Source organism: Dermacentor variabilis, chromosome 8 (genome assembly GCF_050947875.1).
Source record: "Dermacentor variabilis isolate Ectoservices chromosome 8, ASM5094787v1, whole genome shotgun sequence".
Lineage (NCBI taxonomy): Eukaryota > Metazoa > Arthropoda > Arachnida > Ixodida > Ixodidae > Dermacentor > Dermacentor variabilis.
Genome location: NC_134575.1, coordinates 159,657,232 through 159,683,231, shown reverse-complemented (window position 1 = coordinate 159,683,231; position 26,000 = coordinate 159,657,232). Strand labels below are relative to the sequence as shown.

General features: G+C 46.8%; 1 protein-coding gene across 1 annotated transcript in view; it reads left to right on the top strand.

The window, feature by feature from the left end:
• Positions 1 to 3,933: 3,933 nt before the first annotated feature.
• LOC142591615 (tartrate-resistant acid phosphatase type 5-like) overlaps positions 3,934 to 26,000 on the top strand; it is a 92,905-nt gene continuing 70,838 nt past the window's right edge. The window contains exons 1-5 of the mRNA XM_075703917.1: positions 3,934 to 4,122; positions 11,367 to 11,433; positions 13,604 to 13,705; positions 17,127 to 17,192; positions 25,763 to 25,840. Of these exons, the coding sequence (XP_075560032.1) occupies positions 3,934 to 4,122; positions 11,367 to 11,433; positions 13,604 to 13,705; positions 17,127 to 17,192; positions 25,763 to 25,840 (502 nt within the window). The remainder of the gene's footprint in view (positions 4,123 to 11,366; positions 11,434 to 13,603; positions 13,706 to 17,126; positions 17,193 to 25,762; positions 25,841 to 26,000) is intronic.

Genomic DNA, 26,000 nt, shown 5'->3' with positions numbered 1-26,000 from the left:
GATAAGGTCGACAATGAGAAGGTTGTCGTTTTAGAACAGGAAAAAGAGAAAAGGCAATTCCAAATGATATTGCAATTGTCAACGAAGATGCCAAGTTCACGTCCAAAGCGAAGTAGTTTGTATGGTTGGGTCAATTTCTTGTTCGGGAGGACGTTTCGATAGGACGTCGTTCGTGGCACCTCAGCACGCCAGCTTCGCATTTGTCCAATGTTTCGACTTGCTACATATTTTTGCTGAGGTGAAGCGTATTAAACACATCCATCATTTGGAAGCGCGCCACCTGAGCCTTCTCAAAACAATGACTGTTGCTTTGCAAAACGCAGTAAGCGTAATCGGCGGGCAAAGTGATTGATGGCACATTTTTTGAAATGTTAACATGGAATAATGCGTAAAGGATTCTTAAAGAGGATTTTGTACAACCGCATGGCAGCCTGCAAGACGCCGCCATATAATTGTTAGAACCACGCAGCATTCATGTCACTGCTTCTTCCTAAACAATGTAGCTTGATTAAAGCATGTTAATGGTAGTTCCGGCAATGAAGCCGAAGTATATATGGACGCCTAAACCACGGTCTTCCTGTCCAGGTTCTATTGAACAGCCATGAGAAAGAAGCCCGCAAATACACGCAAAGTGCCTCCGGCAGCCAGTCGCGACTCGATTTCGTCTGCATTCGCGGGCTTAAACACTTCTACGTAGCACTTATACAGGAAGAAAAAGCTGTATCCGAATTTTTTTTCCTGTTGCACTACAATTTTCTCATTGACATTTTTAATTTAATTGCATTAGGTGAGAAACTGATTATTTCAAGATGATCTAATCAGATGGAATGCAAAAGAAAAATGATCCTGATGTCACCAAGCGCCGCCAAAAACATTATCTTGGTTCTGTCAGGCTACATGTCATTTCCGTATTTTTAAATCTTGGTGGATGAGAGTTGGGACACCCCGTATATAAAAAGGGGAACTGGTCAATGTTATGAAGTGTTATACCAATTTCCCAGTCTTATCCTGTATTTCATTTCACCGTTTGAAAGGTGGATAGCCTTTTTTTTCGATAGAGGCGTTGCTTCCACATTTATGCGTCACAAAGCTTGGCAGTGGCGATGGGCGAAACCTTGAAAGTGATTGTAAGTTTTAGCATTGGGCTGACGATCCTCGCATGGGGTGGTAAAGCAGCAGGAATGACAGGTTGGCATCACGCAGAATACGGGTCAACTGCTGCTGCGCAGTATACGCAGAGCCTTGTCAACAACCCGCCGTCTCGCCGCATTGCCCCGAGGAAGCACACCTGCAGCGGCCTTGCAGGCGTCCCTGGAAAAGGTACCACCTCCCACGCACGAACCGTGCATTCGACGTCGAACGAGGACAGTACGACGGCACGAACGTAAGATGGCGCGAAAAAAATTGTATCCCACGCAGGGAAAGCAAACACAAGCTAAGTTTGTTATGAGTTCGATAATTACCCCGTTACCACTACTTACTGTTTATTACGGTGGAAATTACGCATGCATTTGAAGTACCGACGGTGCATGCACGACACGCGGTCAGAGTGAAAAAGGGCGTTCCTTTAGAGAAGCACAGTGCGTTTGGCTGCAAGAACGGAAAAGCCGAGCACCGTCTAGTGGCACTCCATCGGCCCTGCCGGAGCCAGGGCAGCATGGTGGGTGACGACGCACTGGACGTTTCGGAAGTGACCATGTTGCCCAAGGACTGCGCCCTATGGATCTCCAAGTCGTCTTTTGTACCAAAAATGGTGCCAACTTGGTCTTCGCCCTGGTCAGCTGTTGAGCGTCACATGTCAGCGAGAACCAGCTGCTTTCCGGGAATGTAGTGCAAGCAGCGTTGTATATTAGCAGCCGCAAAAATAATCTTTGCACTCGCGGTGGCATGTCGACGAGTTCCTTGGGCGCTGGAAACGCCTCTAAAGAAGGAACTTGAAAGAATGGTTCGTGCTGGCATAATCGTTTAAGTGAACGACCCTACCGACTGGGCCAGTCCTTTAGTTCTGGCAAAGAAGAAAGATCGCACGCTAAGGGGGTGCATGGGCCCCAGAGCTGTTAACAAGTACATCAAGCGGCAGCATTGGCCGCTTGCTAGGCGCGAGGATTTGGAAGCCCGTTTAACTGATGCCGTGCATTTCAGCTGTCTTGACGCGAACTCCGGCTATCATGAGATACCGCTTGACGAGCGGACATCTAAGATCTGCATTTTCTTTTCACCGTTTGGAAGCTACCGTTTTCAACCGCACGGACGCTTGGCAGGGATGGAACAAGGCTTGCGCATCAGGTCGTACGGACTGCCAAGCGTCAGTGCGACATGCTAGAAGAATCACCAAGATCTTCAGTGTCCAACTCTGGAGACATATCCGGTATTTCCACTCGTGCCTACGTGCGCATGCCGCGACTAGGACAAGCTTCCAGGTAACCTTTGACGCCTTGATGAGGACTTGGGCTAGGGAGGCCGCTAATGTTACCGAGTTTCTGTGGCTTCTTGGCCTAACATCTTTGTGTGCTTGGAAAAAAGCAAAAGAGGGTTCCCAAGATGTTCATAAGAACAAAAAAGTGCTGTGTTTAGCGGAATGTGGTCTCCCAGAAAAAGTTTAAAGGGTTTTGAGCTGCGGGCCTAAATATTGAAATGAGGTTAACAAGACACCGCTCGGACTCCTTACCATGGTTTGGAAAGTTGGGCAATGTGTAGAAGCGGAAGAGAAAGCTCGATGTATTTCTGAAGGTGTCGACTGCCTGTCAAGTAGGAAGCCGTGTTCACTTGGGGCAACGCTAGCAGTGAGCAAAACAACTCATTACCTGAGGAAGAATAATCTCTCTTTGCTGACTGCTGATAAGGAGGGTGGTTTCGCCAATGTATCATGAAAAGGCTAAGCAGGCTATTGAAAATAATTTTGCTCCCTTGGAAAGATCTGACAGGAAAGTAAAAACAGAGGCAATAAAACTGTGTGAACAGATCGATTTGAAAGGACTACAAAAGTCTGTAAAAGCTGCTAATATGCCGGGGCTGAGCGTATTTTTTTCTGCAACAACCCACAAAGAAGGCATGCCTCTCAGAGTAATTGTATCCGAGAAAGAAGCCTGGCAAGGTCTGGTATCAAAATACCTACCAAAGCATCTTAGCCAAATAGACGTAGAAGATCCTTTTCGTGTGAGCAACTCAAAGGATGGGATTGAGTTTTTGGATGAGCAAGATGGTGCTTCACGAGCCAATTTTGCTTCTTCAGTTGAAATTGAGGAGCTCTTATTTCATTCCCCAAACAGATTTGTTAGACACAGTAAAAGATCGGATGGAAAGCGTGGGGGCTGTCCAGTTCCAAAATAGGAGCGGGGTTTCCGTAAATGACTTCGTAGCATTAGTTGAGTGCTACCTCTCTTCCACATAGATTTGTTTTCACGACAAGTTGTTCGTACAAAAATATGGTATTTGCATAGGCTCCTGCGTAGCTCCAATGCTTAGCGAAATATTTTAGGCCAATTTGACAAGAGCGTGGCAGCCTGCATGAAAGAGGAAAGACGTGTTGTGAGGTGGTTTAGATATGTCGATGATTTGATTGTGGTTGTGAATGTTTACGACGAGAGCGACAAGCCACAGTTTGTAAAAAGTGTTTTAGAGATTTTCGGTGATTGTTTTGGACAACTAAGGTTCACGCATGAAGTGCCGATGAACGGGTGTCTCCAATTCCTCGAGCTGGGCTTGTACTTTTGCACAGGGAACATCTGCTGGTCGTACCAGCCACGCACAAAAAAGAAATTTTAATATATAATTTGGCTCACTCAAAATTGGTTAAGAGGGGCATTGAAAAAAATTGCCTGCGTGGTGCTCCCGAAAATCCTGCCACCAAAAAATTTAGGTTAGTTTGCAGATTCAAGTGCTCCGGTTGAAGAACGCCGGTTTTCCGAAAGATATCGTCACGGCTGTGGTTGAATGCCTCTGAAAGAAATCAGGGCAGGTGGACGCCCTGGCGTAGCAGCCGAAAAAAGCTCCAAGAAGCTGAAGCGTACAGCTATACCGTACGTGCGCCAGCTATCGCACCGGCTGAGAAAAGTTGGGGAGAAGTGCGGCGTGGACGTGATGTTCACTGCCCCCGAAAAGCTGGTGCGCATCTCCAAAGCCGTAAACGAAAACAAAAAACCAGTCTGCGCGATAAATCATGAATGCAAGTTTGTACCCTGCATTGTTGGGGTCGTATACCGCATACCTCTCTCTTGCGGTAGATGCTACGTGGGGCAGTCTGGCCGCTGCCTAAATAAACGGCTACGAGGGCACCGAACGCTGGTAGATTCATTAGCGGGGGGCGGCCATTTGGCCAAGCATTATAAGCGGTGCGGCTGCGTGCCTGCGTTTGATACCACGTGTGTGCTTGGTAGGGGAGGCACAAGGTGGGGGCGCGAGATTTGTGAGGCATATCACATTGAAAGGGAAGGTGATAACTGTGTCAGTACAACATCGCTTGCCTTGTCCAAAAAAGAAAAAAAATGTACTGACAGAATAGTTTGACACATTTTGATTAGATTGTGCTTGTACTGTTTTAATCCTGTGTGTGCATGCACCACCGAAATGTATATGTACCTTCTCTGGCAGTAAAACCTAAGTTGATGTTTAGCGCTCGTCCTGTCGTCTTCGCTGTCTGTGTCCCTGTTTTTTGCGCTAGTCTTTTCATTAATGGAGCTTCTGCAAAGAAGACGACTTCGTTCCAACCTGTCTGGCTCAGGAAGGGTGTCCCAGACCCCTCTGAGGAAGCACCGCCAAGCCAAGGTTGAGAAGCTCTTGCAAATACTGCGCAGAAACTTGAAAATGAGGCTTCAGGATGCGACTGGGTGGTCCCCAAAAGCGTAGGTCGTTAATGAAACTGCTCCACGTTCCTATTTGGTACGAACGCGAGATCACCGTGTGCTGCAGCGCAACCGCCGACACCTCCTTAGGATAGGTGAAAGTGATGACGACTGCACATCGGTGAAAGTGATGACGACTGCGTGGAGAGTCCGCCATGTGAAAACTCCCGTGCGCCGGCGCCTGCAGCACAAGCTCAACCAACAGCCCAAGCCTATGATGCGTTATTTCAAGAAACATCCGTACGATCAGTGCTACCAGCAAGTGACAGCGATCATTCGCCTGGCATCCAACCGAAGCATGTTACTAGAAAGTCGACTCGTACCATCCGCCCTCCCCAGAAGCTTCGTTATGATGAACATTTTCAGCAAGTGTCATAAGCTTTGGTGAATGTGTATATGTATATAAGTCTCTCTTTTGTTTGATAACATATTGATAAATATTGTGACTGACCGAACAAGAAAAGAAATATTTTGTGAAGAACTAATCCCTGTTTCTATTTGCAAATGATTTTAGTCTGCTTCGAGATTTGGTTATTTGTGACATTTTGTGGTATGAGTGGCACTCTCTGCACCACCGGACTTACACGTACACGTGAGCCAACCGTGTTTTTAGTGGGACCAGATTAAGGAGCGACCAACCTTACCCTTACACCACCAACCTTTCTATATAGCTTTCACTGATTACGAGAAAGCATTTGATTCAGTCGAAACCTCAGCAGTCATGGAGGCATTACGGAATCAGGGTGTAGACGAGCCGTATGTAAGAATACTGAAAGATTCCTATAGCGGCTTCACAGCTAGCGTAGTCCTCCATAGAGAAAGAAACAGAATCCCAATAAAGACAGGCGTCAGGCAGGGAGACACGATCTCTCCAATGCTATTCACAGCATGTTTACAGGACGTATTCAGACACCTGGATTAGGAGGAATTGGTGATGAATGAGGTTACTGGTAATATAATGAAGTTAATGAAGTTACCTTAGTAACTTGCGATTCGCTGATGATATTGCCTTGCTTAGTAACGCAGAAGACCAATCACAATGCATGCTCACGGACCTGGAGAGGCAAAGCAGAAGGGTGGGTTTTAAAGTTAATCAGCAGAAAACTAAAGAAATGCTTAACAGTCTTAAAAGAGAACAGCAGTTTACGATAGGTAGCGAGGCACTGGAAGTGGTAAGGGAATACATCTAATTATGGCAGGTAGTGACCGCGGATCTGGATCATGAGACTGAAATAATCAGAAGAATAAGAATGGGCTGGGGTGCACTTGGCAGGCATTCTCAGATTATGAACAGCAGGTTGCCATTATCCCTCCAGAGAAAAGTGTATAACAGCTGTGTCTTACAAGTTCTCACGTACGGGGCAGAAACCTGGAGGCTCAAGAAAAGGGTTCTATTAAATTAACGAGCTATGGATCGAAGAATGCTAAGTGTGACGTTAAGGGATTACAAAAGAGCAGATTGGGTGAGGGAAGAAACGCGAGTTAATGACATCTTAGTTGAAATCAAGAAAAAGCAAATGGCATGGGCAGGACATGTAGTGAGGAGGGAAGATAACCGATGGTGATTAAGGGTGACGGACTGGATTCCAAGCGAAAGGAAGCGCAGCAGGGGGTGGCAGAATGTTAGGTGGGCGGATGAGATTAAGGAGTTAGCGGGCACAACATGGCCACGAGTAGTACATGACCGCGGTAGTTGGAGGAGTATGGCAGAGGCCTTTGGCCTGCAGTGGGCGTAACCAGTGTGATGATGATGATGATTAAGGAGCAGTTCGAAATGCTGTTGAGCACGTACGACCAGATAGATCGAGAAAACACTGTTTCGTCCAAAAAGCACATGCTGACGATTCCATGTTAGATGGCCATTCACCCATGGTTGACGAACATCTGGATGGCCCACTGTACTACCTTAGTCTGGACGACCACGTCTCAGCTCGCCAATATGGCATCCCAGTACGCGAGAGAAGGTTAACGCATACTATCCGCCGGCGGTGGTGCTATGCTACATTCCCACGAGGTATGGTGATAGGGTGTCAGCTCACGGCACCATTTGCATTCCGGCTTAATCTCCTCCGCGTACATTTTACTCAACACGTAGGGACTAGGGAAAGATCTAGTCTTGAATCTTCGACAAACTCATTCCCCGCCTTGGTCAACTGCTTTTCCGGGGCCGGATAAATTCTTCGCTCCACTTTGCAATGGTTTACGTCGTGAAAGGACACGAGCTCATCGCTCGGGGATCTCCCCAAAAAGGGCGGCTCACCTGATCAGCTGATGAAACCTCGAACATTCATGCGAACCGCCTCGTTCCCAGGGTGTGCCAGTTGCCACACAATTTCCGCCTGCCTAGTCCCTCGCCCTGGGGCCCAATTTAGCACTCGTGCTGCCGGGACAGATATTCTGCCAATCACCAAATTTCTCATGGCTGTTTCTGAATCGCTGACGTTCAGGTCGGATTCAACACTAGTTAGAGCTTGCGCTATGGGCCCTTCCTCTGCGTCCTTATACTCCACGACGTCTGCATAAACTGCCCCGTCGTAATTCCCGTACTTACTTTTTAATCGTCTCGACCTGCTGCTGCACCTGCTTTTTCAGCACCGCCTATCGGGCAGACTCACTGTGGGAGCCCGCGTTTGGCCAGCTCAATTTTTTTTTTGTTCTGTCGCTCCGACTTTTTTCATGACTGGGGATCCTCGTCCTCCTCCTCTACCATGCCCGGCTCATCACAGTGGTGGGAAGTAACCCGACTGGTCCCTCCTCTTATTTCCGCTTCTCGCACAACGTGATGACCGCTCTTTGGGCCTCTAGCGACACTCCTCCTTTCCTGCTTGGCTCTTGCCTGCGCTGGGGTGCTGCCGGCCCGTCGCTGCTTACTAGCTAGGTGAAACTTGCAGTTCCGGCTCCCCGTGTTATGCGCAGAATGGCAAACGATGCTGTCCAGCGTGCACGCCAGCGACACTGCTTTCGGCGGTGCAGGATTCGTCAATGTTGCCTGCTATGTCCGTATGGATTAGGAATCCTACTTCGTACTGCTATAGTGCCGCAAATATCCACCTCCCAATGCATGCTCAGTGTACTCTTGAATAGTAAGGGGGGTTGGTCCTTCATAAATTGTTTCGTTATCTTGAGTATTTCGAAACCAAAACTAACGAAACTTCCAGACATCACCTCAAAAAATTGATTCCATTGCCGGTTTTGAGAATTGACTGCGGTATGTTCCGTTATTTTCCCCGCTTATGCAAAGAGTGGTACATTCTCCTGCTGCTTCATCTTCCACATTGACCGAATACGCTCATGATATTGAGAATATTGTGCTTGCTAATTAGACTGAGCAGTAGGACTGTACTGCTTGTGTGAACTGACTTTTGTTGGCCTTTATGATGTTGTGGTGTTTTGTACTTCGAAGTTGTACTTTGCAACTTCCAAACGTACATATATTGTCAGTTGAACATGCGCCTATCTTCGCGTTTTGTATTTTGTTCCAATTTGTCATCTCCCACTCCTGGTATAGTCCCTCTGGCACTGACAGTATCAATAAATGAAATGAAATTACTTAGTAACAGCAAAAAATTCAGCAGCGCAAATTCCGGCTAATGCGTGTCATACTGTGCTCAAAGTTTTAGTTAGAGTACGAAGGACGCCTAACAATTTTTATCCTGAAATTTCTTCATTGTCAGTGCCCATAGTGCTAATTAAATGTCCAGACGAAATTTGAAGGCGCACTGGAGGCAATACGGAGGCCGAGGCGCCTTCTTCGTTACCTTGCTTCGCGGCCTCAGATAAACACCGCCGCTGTCAAGAGCTGGCCAATTACACTTGCGCGTAAAACACAGCATCTGTGTCTTCTAGCAGAGGCTCAGCGCCTGAAAGCGCTCGATTTTATGAGGAAGGAATGCAGGAACACTTCCTTTATACCGGTAGCACTGCTGCCACTGCATTATGTTACCGTACCACCGTGCCATTTACTTAACTGCGGTAGACTACACCACTTTAGGGGTCGGCTAGCCAAAAAGTTAGGCCCCCCCACCTCCGAAATATCGTGATCAGTTTCAGAAGCAAGCTAAACGATTCAAAGCTATCCAAATTCTTGTTTACGAACGGAACCCTTGTTCACCGTTGTTCACCCTCGTTTGATGAAGAGTTCCATAAAAAACGCGAACCTTCAACAAGCTTCTGTTTTGACTTGGTCAGCGACTTCCCCCATTTTGCAAGCATGAACTAATCTGGCCGGCTAGCATTTCATCAAATGTTTGATTACATTAACACAGCGCTCGGGCTGAGCAATGACGTTATTTCCACATGACATGAGTGTAGCATAACTTTACCAAAAAATATAAAAACCTAAGGTTTTGTTTCTACTGCGGTTCAGTTCGGAAAGTCATTCGACACTTACATTGAAATATTTAGGGTCATTCATGGCTCGTTTGCCTTCTGCTGTGATTTTCCCCGCATGACGTGCCTTGTTACGAATGTTTGCTTGTAGTAATGCATTAGGTTGCATTGAGAATAGCTGCAATTCTCCCTGTTGCATTGTTTTATTGTTGTTGTTAGCCAACTCGAAGCACCCCCTCGCTCCAACCTGCTAAAGCCCAAAATTTGGAGTGGCGATGTGGGCTTCTTGGTTGTTCAAATAGAAACGTGCAAGTTATAGCGCAAGTGAGGGACAAGGACAGGAGACGGCACAAAAGAATACACCCACGTAGCTGTACGTTTGTGTATTCTTTTGCGCCTTCTGGTGTTCTTGTTTCCTGTCCACGCTACAATACGCTCGGCCCAACATTGGGCATGCTGTATTTAAAAAAATGAGAAAAAAATACAGGAATCCCAGCTATGTAGAATGCCTCGAGGTGGGCTCTTATAATACATCGACGTTCCCAATATTATGGTAGCTAACGCCTCTCATTCGCAAAAACAACTTTGTGACAGCATGGCCTCGCCTAGAGCCACTGACATTTCATCTTTCCTGCCCTGTTCCATCTTTCTCCGTCATGGTGCTGCACACGCTGTGATTTGTGATCGTGGACGACAGTTTATGGCGCGCGTTGTTGAAGAACTACTACGTCTTTGTGGATCTGATTTTCCGTACCTGACAGTTTGTAATTAGCAAAGAAACGGTCTCACTGTGCGCACAAATTGTACCCTTACCTATATAGTTGCCGTGTTCCTCCAAATATCAGAAAAAAATGGCATTATATCTAGTCATTTCTTACGGGCGCTTACAATAGTGCCAAACACCAAGTAGCAGGCTATGTGCCCTTCATTCACCTCTATGCTCGCAATCCCCAAAGCTTTGTCTACAGATTCCTTTCCTGGCTTCCGAATGAGGATTCTTGACCAGACTAGACATTACGCCTTGCCGAAGAAGTGTATCGGCTATGTATATGGAACGTCGATGAAATTGTCATGTTTGCTGCCCGCCGAACTTCTTCCTACTGCTGTGCCTTGCACTGTGTGCTGCTCCGACAATGCAGCTGCAGAGCAGCCAGTGGTTTGGCAGCTGGCGGCCAAGAAGGGACAGGCGCTGTGTTTGTTACGCCGAAGTTCGCTGCGCTTGGGCTCTTATTTCGCCCTCGTTGAAATGCGATTTAATATGTTGAACATTCGACCTACTCCTGCTCACAATATACAAAATGGCAGTGCATGCCAAGAAATTATGATTGTCCAGAAGGATCGGTAAAAATTATAAACTGGTGAAACTACAAAACGGGTTCAGACCAGGCCGACGCTTAGGGGATATGTATGTGCTAACTCAGTGCATAAAGTCTTTACTTGCTCAGAATCTACCTTTAGGGGTAGTATTTATGGGTATTAAAGGAGTCTGCGACAACATAGACAGGGTGTTGCTATCGGAGATTCTCAAGTACGAAGTTACAGATGAATTCATGAATCTGCTGAGGGACGTATACAGAGACAACCTAGCACGAACTGTATGGGAAGGCCAGAAGTGCAAATAATAAGGAAATTTCACCAAGGACTTAACCAAGGATGTCCTCTGTCTCCAGTGTTCTTCCCTCTTTGTGTTAAGGGCATAGAAAGACGACTGGTAAACAGGGAAATTGGTTTTATTTCTCTTACATTCATAGCGGGCAAAGGTTACAACAGAACGTCCCTGGACTGAGTTATGCCGACGTCATATTGACAAGTGTACTTGTTTATCTTTTTCAGGTGACTGATTTTTCACTGTCTAACAACAGTTATTGAGCAGCGCGGGACGCGATCGCATTTATCGGAAGTTTCTGTATTGTTGTCGATAGTTCTTTCTGCTGTCTGTTGTCACCGAAGTTTGTGTAATCTGACTGATGTGCGACGTGAATTGTGCAGAACTTTCTGGACAGCACGCGGGCGCCAGCAATTACTCTGGAACCTTCGATGGCTCATGCATAAAAGCTGACGATAGACAAGACAGCATCGGACAACCACGAAATTCATACAGCTGGAGGGCATCTCATAGCGGCGACAGGAATTTGTATGGCAAGAGTTATACTTCATAACCGGACTTACCTTGCAATGCCTGTTGTGCTGCAACAGTGCCCGCCAATCGTAATTCTCGGCATGGACTTCCTGAACCAACATGGTGATATTATCGACCTGAGGTGTAAGTCAATACCTTGGTCCGCAGACCAAGCAATACCGATCTCAAGGCCTTCCAGTCAGCGTTCGTTGGGTGTACTTGAGGACCATGTCAGTATCCCGCCTCGATCGAGCGCTGTCATTTGCATCGGCAGCGAAACACCCGCAGACGCAGAAGGCGTCATCAAGGGCAACCGACGTCTAATGCTCGATCGTGCAATTTGCGTCGAAAAAGGGGGTTGCTCTGCGTGGAGCGGACGTGAAAGTGATGCTGGCAAACTTGAGCCGGGTATTCAAGCACATCAACATGGGCACGACGATCGCCTACATCGAGGAAACTGAAGAAAGTGGCAATGCGTTTGTCCTCTCGGGTTCTTCCGCATGTACTCCCCCTAGTATAGTTCCCGAACTAGACGTCGACATCAGTGCAATTCTCCTCATGAGCAAGCAGGAGCGCTCTGTAATATTCTCCAGCAATACCATGGCTGCTTCTCGACATCATCGAGGATTCGACAAACACCAGTTGCAAAGCATCGCATGATAACTGAAGAGTACGTCCAACCACTCCACCAGAGTCCTTGCCGAATATCGCGCGAGGACGTGAAGCTATAAGGCAACAAGTCGACGAAATGCTGCGTGACATTATCTAACCGTCGAATGCCCGTGGGCGTCTGCTGTAATGTTGGTGAAGGAAAAGGACGAAACCTTACATTCTGCGTCGTTTATAGTCGACTCAACAGGATCATGAAGAAGGATGCATAACCCCTCCCACGGATAGAGGACGCATTGGATCGGCTCTGCAACGCCAAATACTTCTCGTTGATGGATGTCAAGTCTGGATACTGGCAAACAGAATTCGACGAGAGAGATCGCGAAAAGACCGTGTCACGAGCGACAACAGACGACGCTTTGTGCGTACGGGTCTTGGGCCTTGCTACGATGAACACAACAAGGACCGGCGCCCAGCTGGCGCTACTGTAGGTTGCTCTCAGAATAAAAACGAAGGGCTTGGTAGTTCCTTCCTGGTCTCCACCATGTCTGGATGCGTCTCACACCGCCCTAGATGCCATAGAAACTGACGGCTACAACGGCGCTTCACATTTGCCGCCCAATGACTCGGGTTGAGCTACGAAGACGTTTACTCCTTTTTTGATGTGGGGAGTTCGCTCGCTATGCGCTCCTTTGTTCGAGCTACTGACTTCAGTACAACGTCGACTCCGTAAACCCAAGATGGTGACCGCCCAGTGTTCCATCGATGTGTTCGAACAGCTGGGTGACGCCGCCCGGGTAGAAGCCTACAGAACAACTGTGTCCGAAGCAAGTGCCCTATGGACCGAAGTGGATCAGCTCCGTCTCGCATTGGAGGGACAAATAATGTTTTCGGAAAGGACACGACGCCGCCAAATTCGACGCACCGAAGCCACGTCTTGACGAACAGTTGCAGGGAAGTCACTTTTTGCGACTAACTGGCTGAGACGGTCGAACGCATCGAGAGCTTGGATTCGAAATTGCGTGAGGACTCGGATGCCGAATCCTGCATGAGTACGGCGATGAGCGTTCCGTGGATAAATGTTAAACGTGGCTCGCGAAACAAAGGCGGCAAAGCTAAAGATGAAGACGGTGCTTTACACGCGTCTAACGGCAGGGGTTAAGACGCTCGCGACCGACCTTAAAATTTTGCGGCAAGCTTCTTACCGCAGCTTGGGAAAGGTCTCATCGCTTGGTTTCGTCAAGTTGAGTTTTGGTTCACAACCTTCAGCGTTCATGAAGAGGTTACGATGCCCTTCATTATCGCCAGGCTCAGAGCTAAGGATTTCTCATATAGGCGCCACCACGCAAAGATGACCGATATCACTAGTTGGGCTGATGTGAAGACAGCGTTCCGCCGCCATTACAAGATAAATTGTGGTGTAACCGCTAAGCGGCGAATGGTCGGAGCTACACAACGAGCTGCAGAGTCGTGCACGGACTTTGCATACCGCAAGTTGGACCTCATGGAACAATGCAATTATCCAGTATTGCAACAGAAAAAGTGTCAAGTCATCATGGCTACGCTTTCAACCAAGGCGGAGAAACACTTTGAGAAGTATTTCAACAACCCGGATTACATGATAAACACTTTTCTCTGCTTCGACCAGATCACCAATTCTGAGAAAATCGGTAAAGTTCTTGCGGTTGAACCTTTTGCACCACAGACCACGGAACGCCCCGGTTTGGCAAAGCGTTCGCCTCGGAAGTCTACGCGGAATCGTCAGCCGAAGGAGAGGATAGTCTCGAGCGGTTCCTGAGAGAACCAGGTGCCGCATAGAAACCTGCCTCAAAGGCAATACGTGGACGTGAAGTCATCTCCGAGGAATCCGACTTATTATTCATCGCGTGTTTTTAACAGATCTCTAGAGAACACCACCAGAATTCATAATCTACTATACCTGCCTTTGAAGTAGGCATTTTGTCGCAGTGTCGTCTACCGCTAAATGCAAAATTGTTGAACAGCCAAGAGGAGTTTGAATCCACCAGAACAATAGAGCAGGCAAACCATGAACTGGTGACGTCAATGCTCGCGAGGAGTCATGAGGTAGACCCGCCGTGGTTGCTCAGTGGCTATGGTGTTAGGCTGCTGAGGACAAGGTCGCGGAATCGAATCCCGGCCATGGCGGCCGCATTTCGATGGGAGCGAAATGCGAAAACACCCGTGTGTTTAGATTTAGGTGCACGTTAAAGAACCCCAGGTGGTCGAAATTTCCGGAGCCCCCCACTACGGCGTGCCTCATAATCAGAAAGTGGATTTGGCATGTAAAAACCCCATAATTTTTTTAGTCATGAGGTTTGAGCAGGTGTCATTCTAATTAAGCAGGTATTTTTTTCCGCTCCCGATATGAACGGCCAAAGGTTGAAAGGCATCTTGGACTCAGGAGCTGTTAAAAGTTTGACAAATGTACCACTGGTTGAAAGACTCAAATTAACTATCGGGCGCACGTCCCTGCGTTTGGTAGGAGCAAGCGACAATCACTTGGAAAAACTTTGATCAAGTCAATAATGTTGTAACTGAAGACGGCCAGACAATGCAGCCTGAACTTCTCGTCCTAACGCGTTTACCTGATGACAGAGTGCTTCCAGGCGACGACTTCCTACGGGCCCGAAGAGCCGCCATTGACTGGGGCTCGCATAGCTTTGCCCTATCTGTACTTCAGATGTTACAAAAGGTCCACCTTATTAGGGAGCAAGCACTACCTACGTTATCACGGAAGTTAGTTCCAGTGCAGTGGATTGGCATAGCGTGCCTAGCGACAAAGATTTTGTGATGGTCATCACAAGTACAAAGCTCTTGTACGATCGCTATTCAGTCGTTGTGGAGCCCATGATTACAGATGCATAAGAAAAAATAGTCAAGGTTTTGCTGAAGAACTGTTCGTGACCTCAAGCCATCCTGCTTCCTTCTCAGATGACAATTGGAGTCTTAGAAGAAGCAAACGGAATAGAGGACATTGAACTCGCTGTGGATGAATCTCAACAGATCTAAATTTTGTGCTTGCCTTCTCCGGAGGACCTTGGTAGGCCGCCAGCTTTGCAGTTGTTTACCCGCAGTGTCGCTCAATTCAAATTGGCGACGTCAACGTTAACATTGGAACAACGTTTTCTTCCATTGAGCTGCATGTCGTGAAGGAGTTGTTAGTGCAACGTGCTACTTGCTTTGCCCAACAAGTACGAATGTAGGCTCCTGCAAAATTGAGTAACATTGCATTCTTACCGGGGATGCAAAGCCTATATCCCAACGACCTCTCAGATTCTCTTCTGTGCAGCATGAGCTCGTCAAGAGACTAATAAAGGACCTCATCGATGCCAACATAGTCCGGCCTTCTCGCTGTCCTTGGGCTTCGGCTCTGGTCCTAGTAGCGAAGAAAGACGGGACCACATGCATGTGCGTCGATTATCGACGGCTCCACGCAGTGATTGACGATATTGTTTACCCCTTTTTAATGATTGAAGATACCCTGCAGGCGCTCACCGGGAGCAAACACTTTTCTGTCATGGACTTGGTGTTTGCTATTTATTAGTTAGCCATGCATCCAGAAGACATACAGAAGACGGCTTTTGTGACACCGTGGGGTGTCCATGAATTTCTACGGATGCTCTTTGGACTGAGAAACGCTCCTGTTGAGTGTCAGCGAGCCGTGTATACAATCATTGACGGAATTAAATACGACAATTCCCTCATGTACATGGATGATCGTATAGTCTTCAGTCGGACATTTGGACACCACGTTTCGCACCTGAGCGACATCTTTTCAAGGCTCCAGAAAGCAGCTTTGAAGTTTAAACGACTGAAGTGTTCTTCTTTTGCACTGCTGTTTGCTTCTTTTGTGGCAACCTTGAGCATGTTGTCGCAAAAGATGATGTAAGCCCTGGCCCATCGAAACTGACATCTGTTCAGACGCTCTGGCCTCCTCGAACCGTGCAGGAGCTCCTGTCATTCGAGGGGGGCACGCCGTACTTTAGGAAGCTTGTCCCTAACTACAGCGTCATTGCTGTACCTCCATGATTCCTCCTAAAGAAGAATTATGCTTTTTCTAGAGAATGGGACCAGCAAGTAGTACTTGAGAGATTAAAGTGCTCTTTGTGACAGCCGCCTGTCCTTAAGCTGTTCTCAGAGAAACCAGAATTCTTTGTACAAGTACACACCAATGCATCTTGTCTCGGCTTAAGAGGTTGATGCTTAAAGATGATGAACTGAGTCAACATCGCCCTGTGTTATACCTGAGCAGAGCACTTAAGGCGCAGTCTTTAATTGCGCAATGTTTGTGCAAGAGGGCAAACAAGACAATCAAGTAGTATTGTCATGACTACCGCCGGAGGAGAAAAGTGGGCCGACGTACTCCTATATGTTGCATTCTGTAACAACACCGGGTACTAGGACAAGGTTCGCTTAACTCCATTCTTCCTTATATATGGTAGGGATCCAGTGCTGATCCAGCCGAAGAGAACTTGAAGAGCTAAAAGAGTCTAGTTAAAGCGCCGTAGTGCACGAGAGACTATAAAAAGCTAGACAGCTTACGGCTGCGTACATCAGACTGGTGCAAGAAGAACAGAAGGAATGCATAAACAAGCACCACAAGGACCTTGTGTTCCAAAGAGGAGAACTAGTGTTTCTCAAACCTCCTCCATCCGGTGTTAAATCGAGCAGGTGGTTTAACGGCCCTCACAAGATAGTGAACAGACTTTCTTCCGTGAACTACGAGATCGAACTCGCCGATAACTTGGGAACTGTTATTGTCCATGCCGAGAAATTGAAGCCCTACCTGAGCCCGATTGCAGAAATGGAGCAACCAAGTCTTTGGACTAAGCTCTACATGTGCCTGACGCCATGTGGATGCTATACAGCTTGTTATGCAGTATAGTGCCAGTGATTGTATTTACTTTCCGTGTGCGAACATAGGACGACAATGCTTGCCATTGTAAATAGTTTCGCATTTACTCTCGTGAATCTTATTTGTTTTGTACTTAGCGTTGTATGCATTCGGGACGACTTCTCTCAAAACTCGGGAATGTCGCGAGTGACAAGAGACGACGCTTGGTACATACGAGCCTCGCGCCTTGGCGCGAAGAAAACAACAAGGACCAGCGCCGAGCTCGTGAGGGACGCTCAATAAATGAAAAAGAAGGGCTTGGCAGTCCGTTCCTAGTCTCCACTGTGTCTGAATGTGTCTTGTGCCACCCCAGAACCCATAGAAACTGACAGCCACAACGGCACGTCACGGACCACCTTCGTCACGCCAGACGGCCTCTGTGAGTTCAAGGTCATGACATTCGGGCTATACTTGGTGCCTGCAACGTTTCAGCGCATGATGGACCCGGTGTTGGCAGGAATGAAGTGGCAGACCTGTCTTATTTATTTGGATGACGTCGTTGTCTTTACCGGAAGTTTTGACAATCATCTTAGGCGGCTTGCGATAGTACTAAAGGCAATCAAGTCATCAGTGCACACTCTGACACAATAAATGTGCCGTTTTGCTTACGATGAGCTTCTGTTCCTAAGCCACGCCATCAGCAAGTCAGAAGTCTGCTCCCATGCGCAGAAGATAGTTGCCATTGTGGAGTTCCAGCAGTCCATGGACAAGGAGGCAGTGCGTAGAATCTTTCGCATATGTGCTTTCTACAGGCATTTTGTCAAAAACTTTTCAGCCGTGGCTGAGCCGCTGACACATCTAAGTAAATATGTTGCCGATTCAAGAGGAAACGCTGCAGGCAGACGCATTTCAAGAACTCAAATAACACATGCACTCGCCATCGGTACATGCGCACATCAACGGGGACACCGATACGGATATTCACACTTACGCCAGTAGCCTAGGCCTGGGTGCCGTCCTAGAACACAGAAAAAAAACGACTTTAACGGGGGATAGGTTACGCTAGCCGGTCGTTGTCAAGAGCGGAAGGCAATTATTCTACGTATGAAAAGGAATGCCTCGCCATCATTTGGGCTACAGCAAAATTCCGCCCTTACCTCTATGGCAGGTCATCCAAAGTCATCAGCGGCCATCACGAGTTGAGTTGGCTAGCAAATTTAAAGGTCCCTTCAGGACGCCTGGCGCAGAAGAGCCTCCGACTGCAAGAATATGACGCCATTGTAATCGATTGCCGATGACGATTGCCTATCACGCACACCGTTTACCCTCCGCCGCTACGCGACAAGCATGACGATGCCTTCCTTGGTATAATGTGCGCGGAAGACTTCGCCGAACAGCAACAAGGAGACCCGAAGGCCTCGTCGAGTATATGAAAGGGAACACCGACGTTGTTCCTAAGGTATTTAAGCAATGATTATCATGGTTTTCGCTTCAAAGCAACTTAATGTTGAAGACCTTCTCGCCAGTCGGCGCCAACTACCTTCTTGTTCTTTGTTCAACACTCCTTCCAGAAGTGCTGGGAAAGCTGGGCAGCTCGGATTCTTCAGGACGCTATCAAGTATACAACAAAGGTATTACTTGTCGCTCTTGACCACCGACATCGCCGCTTACGTCAAGACATGCCAAGACGGTCAGTGACGCAAAACATCGCAGACAAGGCCAACGAGTTTACTACAGCCGATGAGCCTCTTTTCCGACCATTTCAGGAGATCGGGATGGATTCCTTGCACCCTTTCCGATGTCAAGATCCACGCTTAAGTGCATCGTTGTTGCGAGGGGCTACCTCACCGGCTTCACGGAAGTAAGCTCTGACAAAAGGTATCGCAGCCGCAGTGGCGAAATTCTTCGTCGAGAACATCTTATTGCGGCATGGGGCCCCAGAACTCCTCATCACCGACAGAGGAACGGCCTTTATAGTAGATCTTACCCAAGCTATACTGTAATACAGCCAGACAAGCTACAGGAGGACAAGTTCTACCACCTGCAGACGAGTGGTCCTACAGAGCACCTGAATAAGACCCTCACCGATATGCTAGCAATCAACGTCGATGTCGAACACAAGACCACTCGTCTTGTGTTATTACGGCCGTACGTAAACGTCCAGCAGTTTACGTACGGCTGGACGGGTGGGATGCCGTCCAGCCGTACCCGACAGGGCGTCCATATTGATTATAAAGTACCACAATTGGGACGTTCCTCAGAATGTGACCTAGGATTGCAGCAAGGATGCTGCATTTTACCTACCATTAACAAAGTAAACTTGGCCTGATTTTGTGTTGGCTTGTGGGGCAATGATGAAAAGGAACTGCATGGCTCTTGAAGATCCATCCCAGCGGTCCAATAAGGCGACCAAACATTTCTGTAATGCAAAAGCTGAAATACCAGGAGAAAGGTCCGAAATACAGCCCACCTCATCTCAAAACACCTCAAACGAAGGCTGCAGTACAGCTAAGCATTGTGGAGACGAATACACAAGCTAATGCATTACGTACAACTTCATAAAAATGCATTAATTCAAAATACATAAACATGTAGGCTATACTTTTTGTTCTATGTTCTGCAGGCGGCTGATTCATTTCACAATCTCATTAAAATACAGCATTTATTTTAATAAAACAGTTGCAGGTAGATCACGAGTTCAACCCTCAAGTGCACCCAGCAGTTTTCTGTAAAGCGCATTAATACAAACAAATAAAACTCAATAATTTCTTCATACAAGCTCAGCCATTAGGAGTTATTGATGACGCACCAAGGTTAGTAAAAGTACATATCAAATAAACTGTTTACATGTGCGCTTTGGGTAGCAAGAACGTTTAAGAATTCGCAATGGGGCCACTACGGATGTTATCACGGGGCTTGCTAAGAGCTCACTCCCGTGGTCGCAGGCACATCAATGCAAAATTTGGTGAACAGCTTAGATATGCCATCCACTTTACGTTGCCAGCGCCTTTCCCTATACCATAAAGAATAGTTGCACACACTAACACGAGTTATGCTGGGGATGTCACAAATACATTATGCATTAACGACATTACTTCAGTGGTCATATATAGAAACAAACATCTGCTGCATGATCATCCATTTATATAGCAAATGCGCTATGCATCCGTTACAAGTTCTCATGAAAGTCACCACAGCAAACATTGACACTTGCAGTGACACTTGACACTTGCATTGTCTCGTGTAGTGACGAGACAATTTGAGTTGAGCTGATAATTTGCAGGTGCACCTCGCCTAGTAAAAGAACTTTAAAAGCCATCTGCAAGGGTGAGGTGGTACAAAGGAAGTTGGTAGGGGGGGCTACTACGGGCTGGCTCACTTCCACGGTCGCAGGCACATAAATGTAATATTTGCTGGAAAGTTCGCAGGCGTCTTAGCAGCGAAGAAAGCTACTCCATACATCCTGCGGGGTTGCTTGAGTGGTTGCACATAGTAAAAGTACTAATTATTTTTAGATACACTGTTCATTAACAATATTACTAAAGGATCAGTGAAGCACTTGCAAAACGGGACATTATACTTGAGATTTCACAGATACAAAAGCAGTTAAAAGACACTTGCTTCGGCACAAAACCAAAGTGATATCACAGGCACTGGAAGAGACAAGATACTTGCTGCACTTGAACGGTCAAAAGCACAAATTCACCCTAAGTGTTCCCAAGCTCGAAGTCCTCTAAGTAAGTAAACAGAAGCTGAATGCGAACTTTCCGTGGTCGCAGTCAAATATTGCCGAAGCCGTCACAGGTACCTTGGCGACTATACCATTAGCTAAAGGCTCGCAGCATTCTCGCTTCAGCAGTCTTAGACAGAAAAATGCTTTATATGAATTCATCCGTTCCAAAAGCTAACAAGGGGTTTGTGCGGGCTTGCTTCAGCAGCCGCACACAAACACAAATTCTTGCTGAAATTCATGGTATCAGACAGCTTCGATGGAAATTATCACAGGCAGAGCGTGGCGGAGGCGAGGTATCTTGGTGACCAGACATTTTACTATGGCTCACTACGAGCTGGCTCAGCGGTCGCAGACAACTACTGTGCAGTTCACACGTACTAAGAAATTGAGTGGGGCATTGAGTGGGCCCCGAAAGCGGTAGCAAAACGCCCAAAACCAATGAGCGAGCAGTGCAACGAGCCACACCAGCCGCTACCATAGCGGCCATATTGCTCACTACATAATGATGATGATATTAGCTTTGATTTTGTCAGCGCCATCTCTCGGTCGCATACTTTAGTCCACAGCGCTACCGCTACTATTATTTCCGTTGCACTGTGGAAGGTGCAGTTTCCCTTCTCCAAGTTTATATAGGTGTTCTGTGCAACTAGCACGCTCAGAATAAGCCCGCGAACCGAGCGTGTGAGATCGCGGAGCGCACCAGGCAAGCTACCTTCAGGCCTTCAGGCATTCCCAGCTTATAGAGAAGGGCGAAGAGATACAATAAAACGGTGGCGTTAAGTCATGTCACCGACTAGATGAAAATAGGCACAAAGCGCGCGCGTTAATGCGACAGTGGCGATTCGACTCGATCAAGGCACACTGCTCTGTTGTTCGGCAGGGGTTGCAGCGGTTGCAGAGGTTCCGTACTGCGCTTTCTCGGCACGTTCGGAGAGCGTAGGAGTGTAGGACAGGACTGATTCGGTTACGCCTTTCGGTAGGTGGTAGTGCACAGCTGTTCCCTCACTCTGCCTATCATTTTGCGATGTTTTCTGCACATATGCTTGTGCAGTTTCGGCCAACGTCTCCATTTATTGTTTGCATTGAAAGTTTGATTCGGAGTGCAGCAGCTTCACATTGCTGGCTCACATGTCTTTTCGGAAGAGCGTGCGCTGAAGCCAGACATGGAAGAGACTTTTTTTCCTGCGATAAGATCACGTGTGTGAATGTGTCTGTTCTTCTATGGATTTCTCGATAACCTGGTTAATGACATGGATGTGATTCATTATGGAGTATCGCTTCCTGAGGCCAGCCTGCTGTCTAGGTTGACTAAAGTGCAGTGTTGCCTTTATTCTGTTGGAGATTACATCGGTAAATATTTTCTATAATGCTGGGAGTAAGCTAATGGTCCTATAATCCTATAATTTGTTTCAATTCGTTAAGATCTCAATTTTTCTTAATTAGTATAATGTTTGCAGTCTTCCAGTTTTCTAGGACCCTTGCAGTCCATAGACACTTTGGATAAGGAGCCGCCAGTTTCCCAAGCATTAGGTCTCCTCCATCTTTGAATTAATCGACTGTCATTCCATCTTCTCCGGCCGCTCTTCCTCGTTTCTTGTCTTGCAAGGCCCTTCTGACCTCATCGCTAGTTATAAGAGAAGTTTCTGTATCCTGGTCCTTCCTGTTTCTAATGGAGGTATCCTGACTCCTCTGGGTACTGTACAGGTCAGTATAAAATTCTTCCGCTTCTTTACTATAACTTCCATATTGCTGATGATACTACCCTGCTCAGCTTTCAGTGCATACATCTTGGTTTGGCCTTGGTCAAGTTCTTTCTCACTTATTTCAGGCTGCGTCTATTTTTGACGGCTTCTTCAGTATTTCTCATATTATAGTTTCGAATACCACTTATTCTCGCATTGTTCATTTTTTGTCAGTTCCACGAATAATTTGTTATCTCTTGAGTTGGGGGGGGGGGCATCTTCATTCTTTCTTTGTCGTTTCTTTATTAGGTCATTTGTTAATGGAGAGAGCTTGCCTACTGTTTGCCTTGGTGTCTTGCCTCCCACTGCAATAGCTGCCTCTGAAGCCAGCCTAGTTACGGTTTCAGTGAATATCACTATGTTATCTTCCTCTCGCTGTTCTGAGGCTGCATATTTGTTGGCAAGTACCTGCCAGAATTTGTCTGCTTCTACCCTAACTGTCTCTAGGTTGACCTCTTTCTTCTAGAGCAATTTTACTCTTTCGTTCTTTAAATTGAGGTGAATCCTAGCCTTCACAAGACTATGATCACTGCACTTTGCCTTACTTGTCACTTATACATCCTGTACTATGCTGTGATCAACAGAAAGTATGAAGTCAATTTCATTTCTTCTTTCAGGATTAGTGCTTTTCCAGGTCCACGTTCTGTTGCTACGCTTGCTTAAAAAGGTGTTCATTATTCGAAGCTAATTCCTTTCTACAAAATCTTCCAGCATCTCTCCTCTAGCATTCCTAGAATAGACGCCGTAGGTGCCGATTGCTTGTTCACCAGCTTTTCTTTTTCCCTACATTTGCATTGAAGACGCCCATTAGTACAGTATACGATGTTTGCACTTTTCTCATCGCTAATTGAACATCTTCATCAAACTGATATACTTCCTCATCATCATGACTGGATGTTGCAGCGTACGCTTGTACTACCTTTATGTATACCTGTCATTAAGATTGATTACGACTACCGCTACACTCTCAATAAGGCTGAAATATTCTTCAGTGTTGCCCGCTATGTCTTTATGGATTAGGAATCCTACCTCGCATTGCTACTGATCTGGCAGACCTCTATAGCCGAGGATATGGCCATTATGGAGCCATCTAGAATCCTCACCAATTCTTCTAATCTCACTTAGGCGATGATATCTCAAACAATGTCTGCTAGTTACTCAAACAATCCTCCTAAGCTAGCCTCACTCGACAAAGTTCGGCAATTAAAGGCGGACAGGGTCAGTTTCCATTGGCCGTCTGTCCGGACCCAAAGATTCTTAGCACCCTCTGCTGTGTTACAGGTCTTACCGCCGCCTTGGACAGTTCTTCTGCAGCTGCAGGGGACTGAGGGCCATGGATTTATTAAAGGTATCAGTTGGAAGGTAGAGGCCGAATACTGCCCCAAAGAGGCCAATTCCTGTTCTGGTGAGGGTGTGTCTTTGTTAAAGCTGAGTGGGCCTTCCTAATGTGGTTGTACCTGTATTAAAATAGCGCAACTCGCTTTTGGCATCTTTTGCCGGTCTCAGGCGTCACCTCAAGCCTGCAGATGTAACGCACTGGAGAACGGCAATTTCAAGTTCACCACGGTAAATAAAAAAATAACAGATAAAAATGCGAACTTAGGGCTATGACAACTCATCATTCAACATAGCTCAGACAGATAATCCCGCACGTGGCAAGGCTACCCTATTACCGACAAGTACAACCCACAGGGCCCTACGGGGCTAATGCCTTATAGATGTATCCGCGATACTGTAAATGTATTTTCCTGATCGTGATGTGTAACTAAATATGAAACAATTTCTAAACGGTTCTCGCCCCGTAGTTCCGGAATCGCATGTGCGCTGACAGGCGTGAACTTGGCTATGCAAAACCGTACAGGCGTTCTGACCACTTTTGAAAGTTGCGAATACATGCTCGTGATCTACAGGAGTGAAAACGGAAACCCACGGCATCAAATATAAGTGCAAATGTAGGAGCAATCGCAGAAGCAAGATACGGCTTTTTTATTACTTGATGAAAATCTGTATATGAGCTTTGCAACTGTTGTCGTTATGTTATTTTTTTAAAGCGAAGCTTTCTTTGCATCTTCCTTCTACTTTCCCAATGCTGTGGCTGCTGCTGTCACGCACGCCACGTCAAAGGGTGATTCAGAGCGTGTATATAGATGACAGGCGCGACTAAAAGAGGAAAGGCGACGGGACAAACTCAATTTTACCCCATCGCCTTGAATGCGCACAATACCCTCTGGAGCTTCTGTCACCGTCACCGCAATGGCTGCTTGACAGCTGTAATTATCCGTGACTCCCCTCAGAAGCATTGCAGAGAATGCAGAGCTTGCCTTTCTAATTACTGGAAATTAAATGTGCAAGTGTTCTATACAAACTAATAATTTTTTGCCAAACTAGGAACATTCCTAAATTGCTATATCATCCTCAAAGTAACCCGCCGTGGTTGCTCAGTGGCTATGGTGTTGGGCTGCTGAGCACGAGGTCGCGGGACCGAATCCCGGCCACGGCTGCCGCATTTCGATGGGGGCGAAATGCGAAAACACCCCTGTGCTTAGATTTAGGTGCACGTTAAAGAACCCCAGGTGGTCAAAATTTCCGGAGTCCTCCACTACGGCGTGCCTCATAATCAGAAAGTGGTTTTGGCACGTAAAACCCCAAATATTATTATTATCCTCAAAGTACGAAAGAAAATGATGACGTGACCATACGGCAGAACGCCGCTCGTTCATTGGTCTCCCTCGCGCCACGACGTTCCAGTCTTCCTTTGAGTGACGTAACCCAGACATGGTGAACGTATAATGCTTTCCAGCAAGCACGGACGCGAGCACAAGAAGTAGAAACAGACAGGACTACGCTGGACTTACAAGTGAAGTTTATTGTCAAAACATTCCACAAATCACCGCCACGCATGCGTATACACCTAAGAACAATAAGAAGGTTTGTAGTCAATTATTAACAAAAGTTCTACACGTACACAAAAGCTAAGTCACACCCGTTCCCGACAAAAGCACGAACACGTGGATTAACATGATAAATTTAGAAAATGCAGTTCTTGATATGAACCGAAGGTTCACTCACACATGTATGCGCGCCCAACTTTTTCATGTGGAACGCTTCGTTAATTTCTCTTGCCAGTTTGCTGCGCTCTCTGCCCACTATCGATACACTATCAGAAACAGGTCGGCATTCGTGCTTTTTGCAATGCAATGGCAAGTTCCCTTCTGTACCTGTAGGTAGTATATAGCGATGCTCACGCATGCGGTCATTAATGCAACGACCTGTCTGGCCGATATAGGACTGTCCCCGTGAGAGAGGTATGCTATACACAACCCAAGATGCACAGTCTTTGTTATTAAAGGGGTGTGCTTTTTTCCACAGCCACTAGTCGCATCTTTCTTCTCTCCTGTGATGCTTTTGCACAACCTAACCACTTTGCTCGGCGCCGAAAACACTAGTGTGCCGCCATTCCTAGTGGCCACCCTCTTAAGATTATGAGAAAAGCCATGCAAATACGGCATCACTACGACCTTTTTCTTTTTGAAGATTCATTGTCGTCCGAGGTTTCCACGGTTTTCCTTTTTGTGTACTTTCTAGAGAAGGAGTCTGACCCAGCCATCAAAAGTGAGACCTGGTACCCTGCCGACCTTAATCTCGCCTTCTGGGCTTCAAAACTGCTGCAATAAGTGGGTGCAACTCTTGTTAAGAGCATTCGTCAAGCACAAGGAAACTATGCCACGTTTTATTTATTTGGAGTGGGACGATTCGTACGGGAGGAGCAATT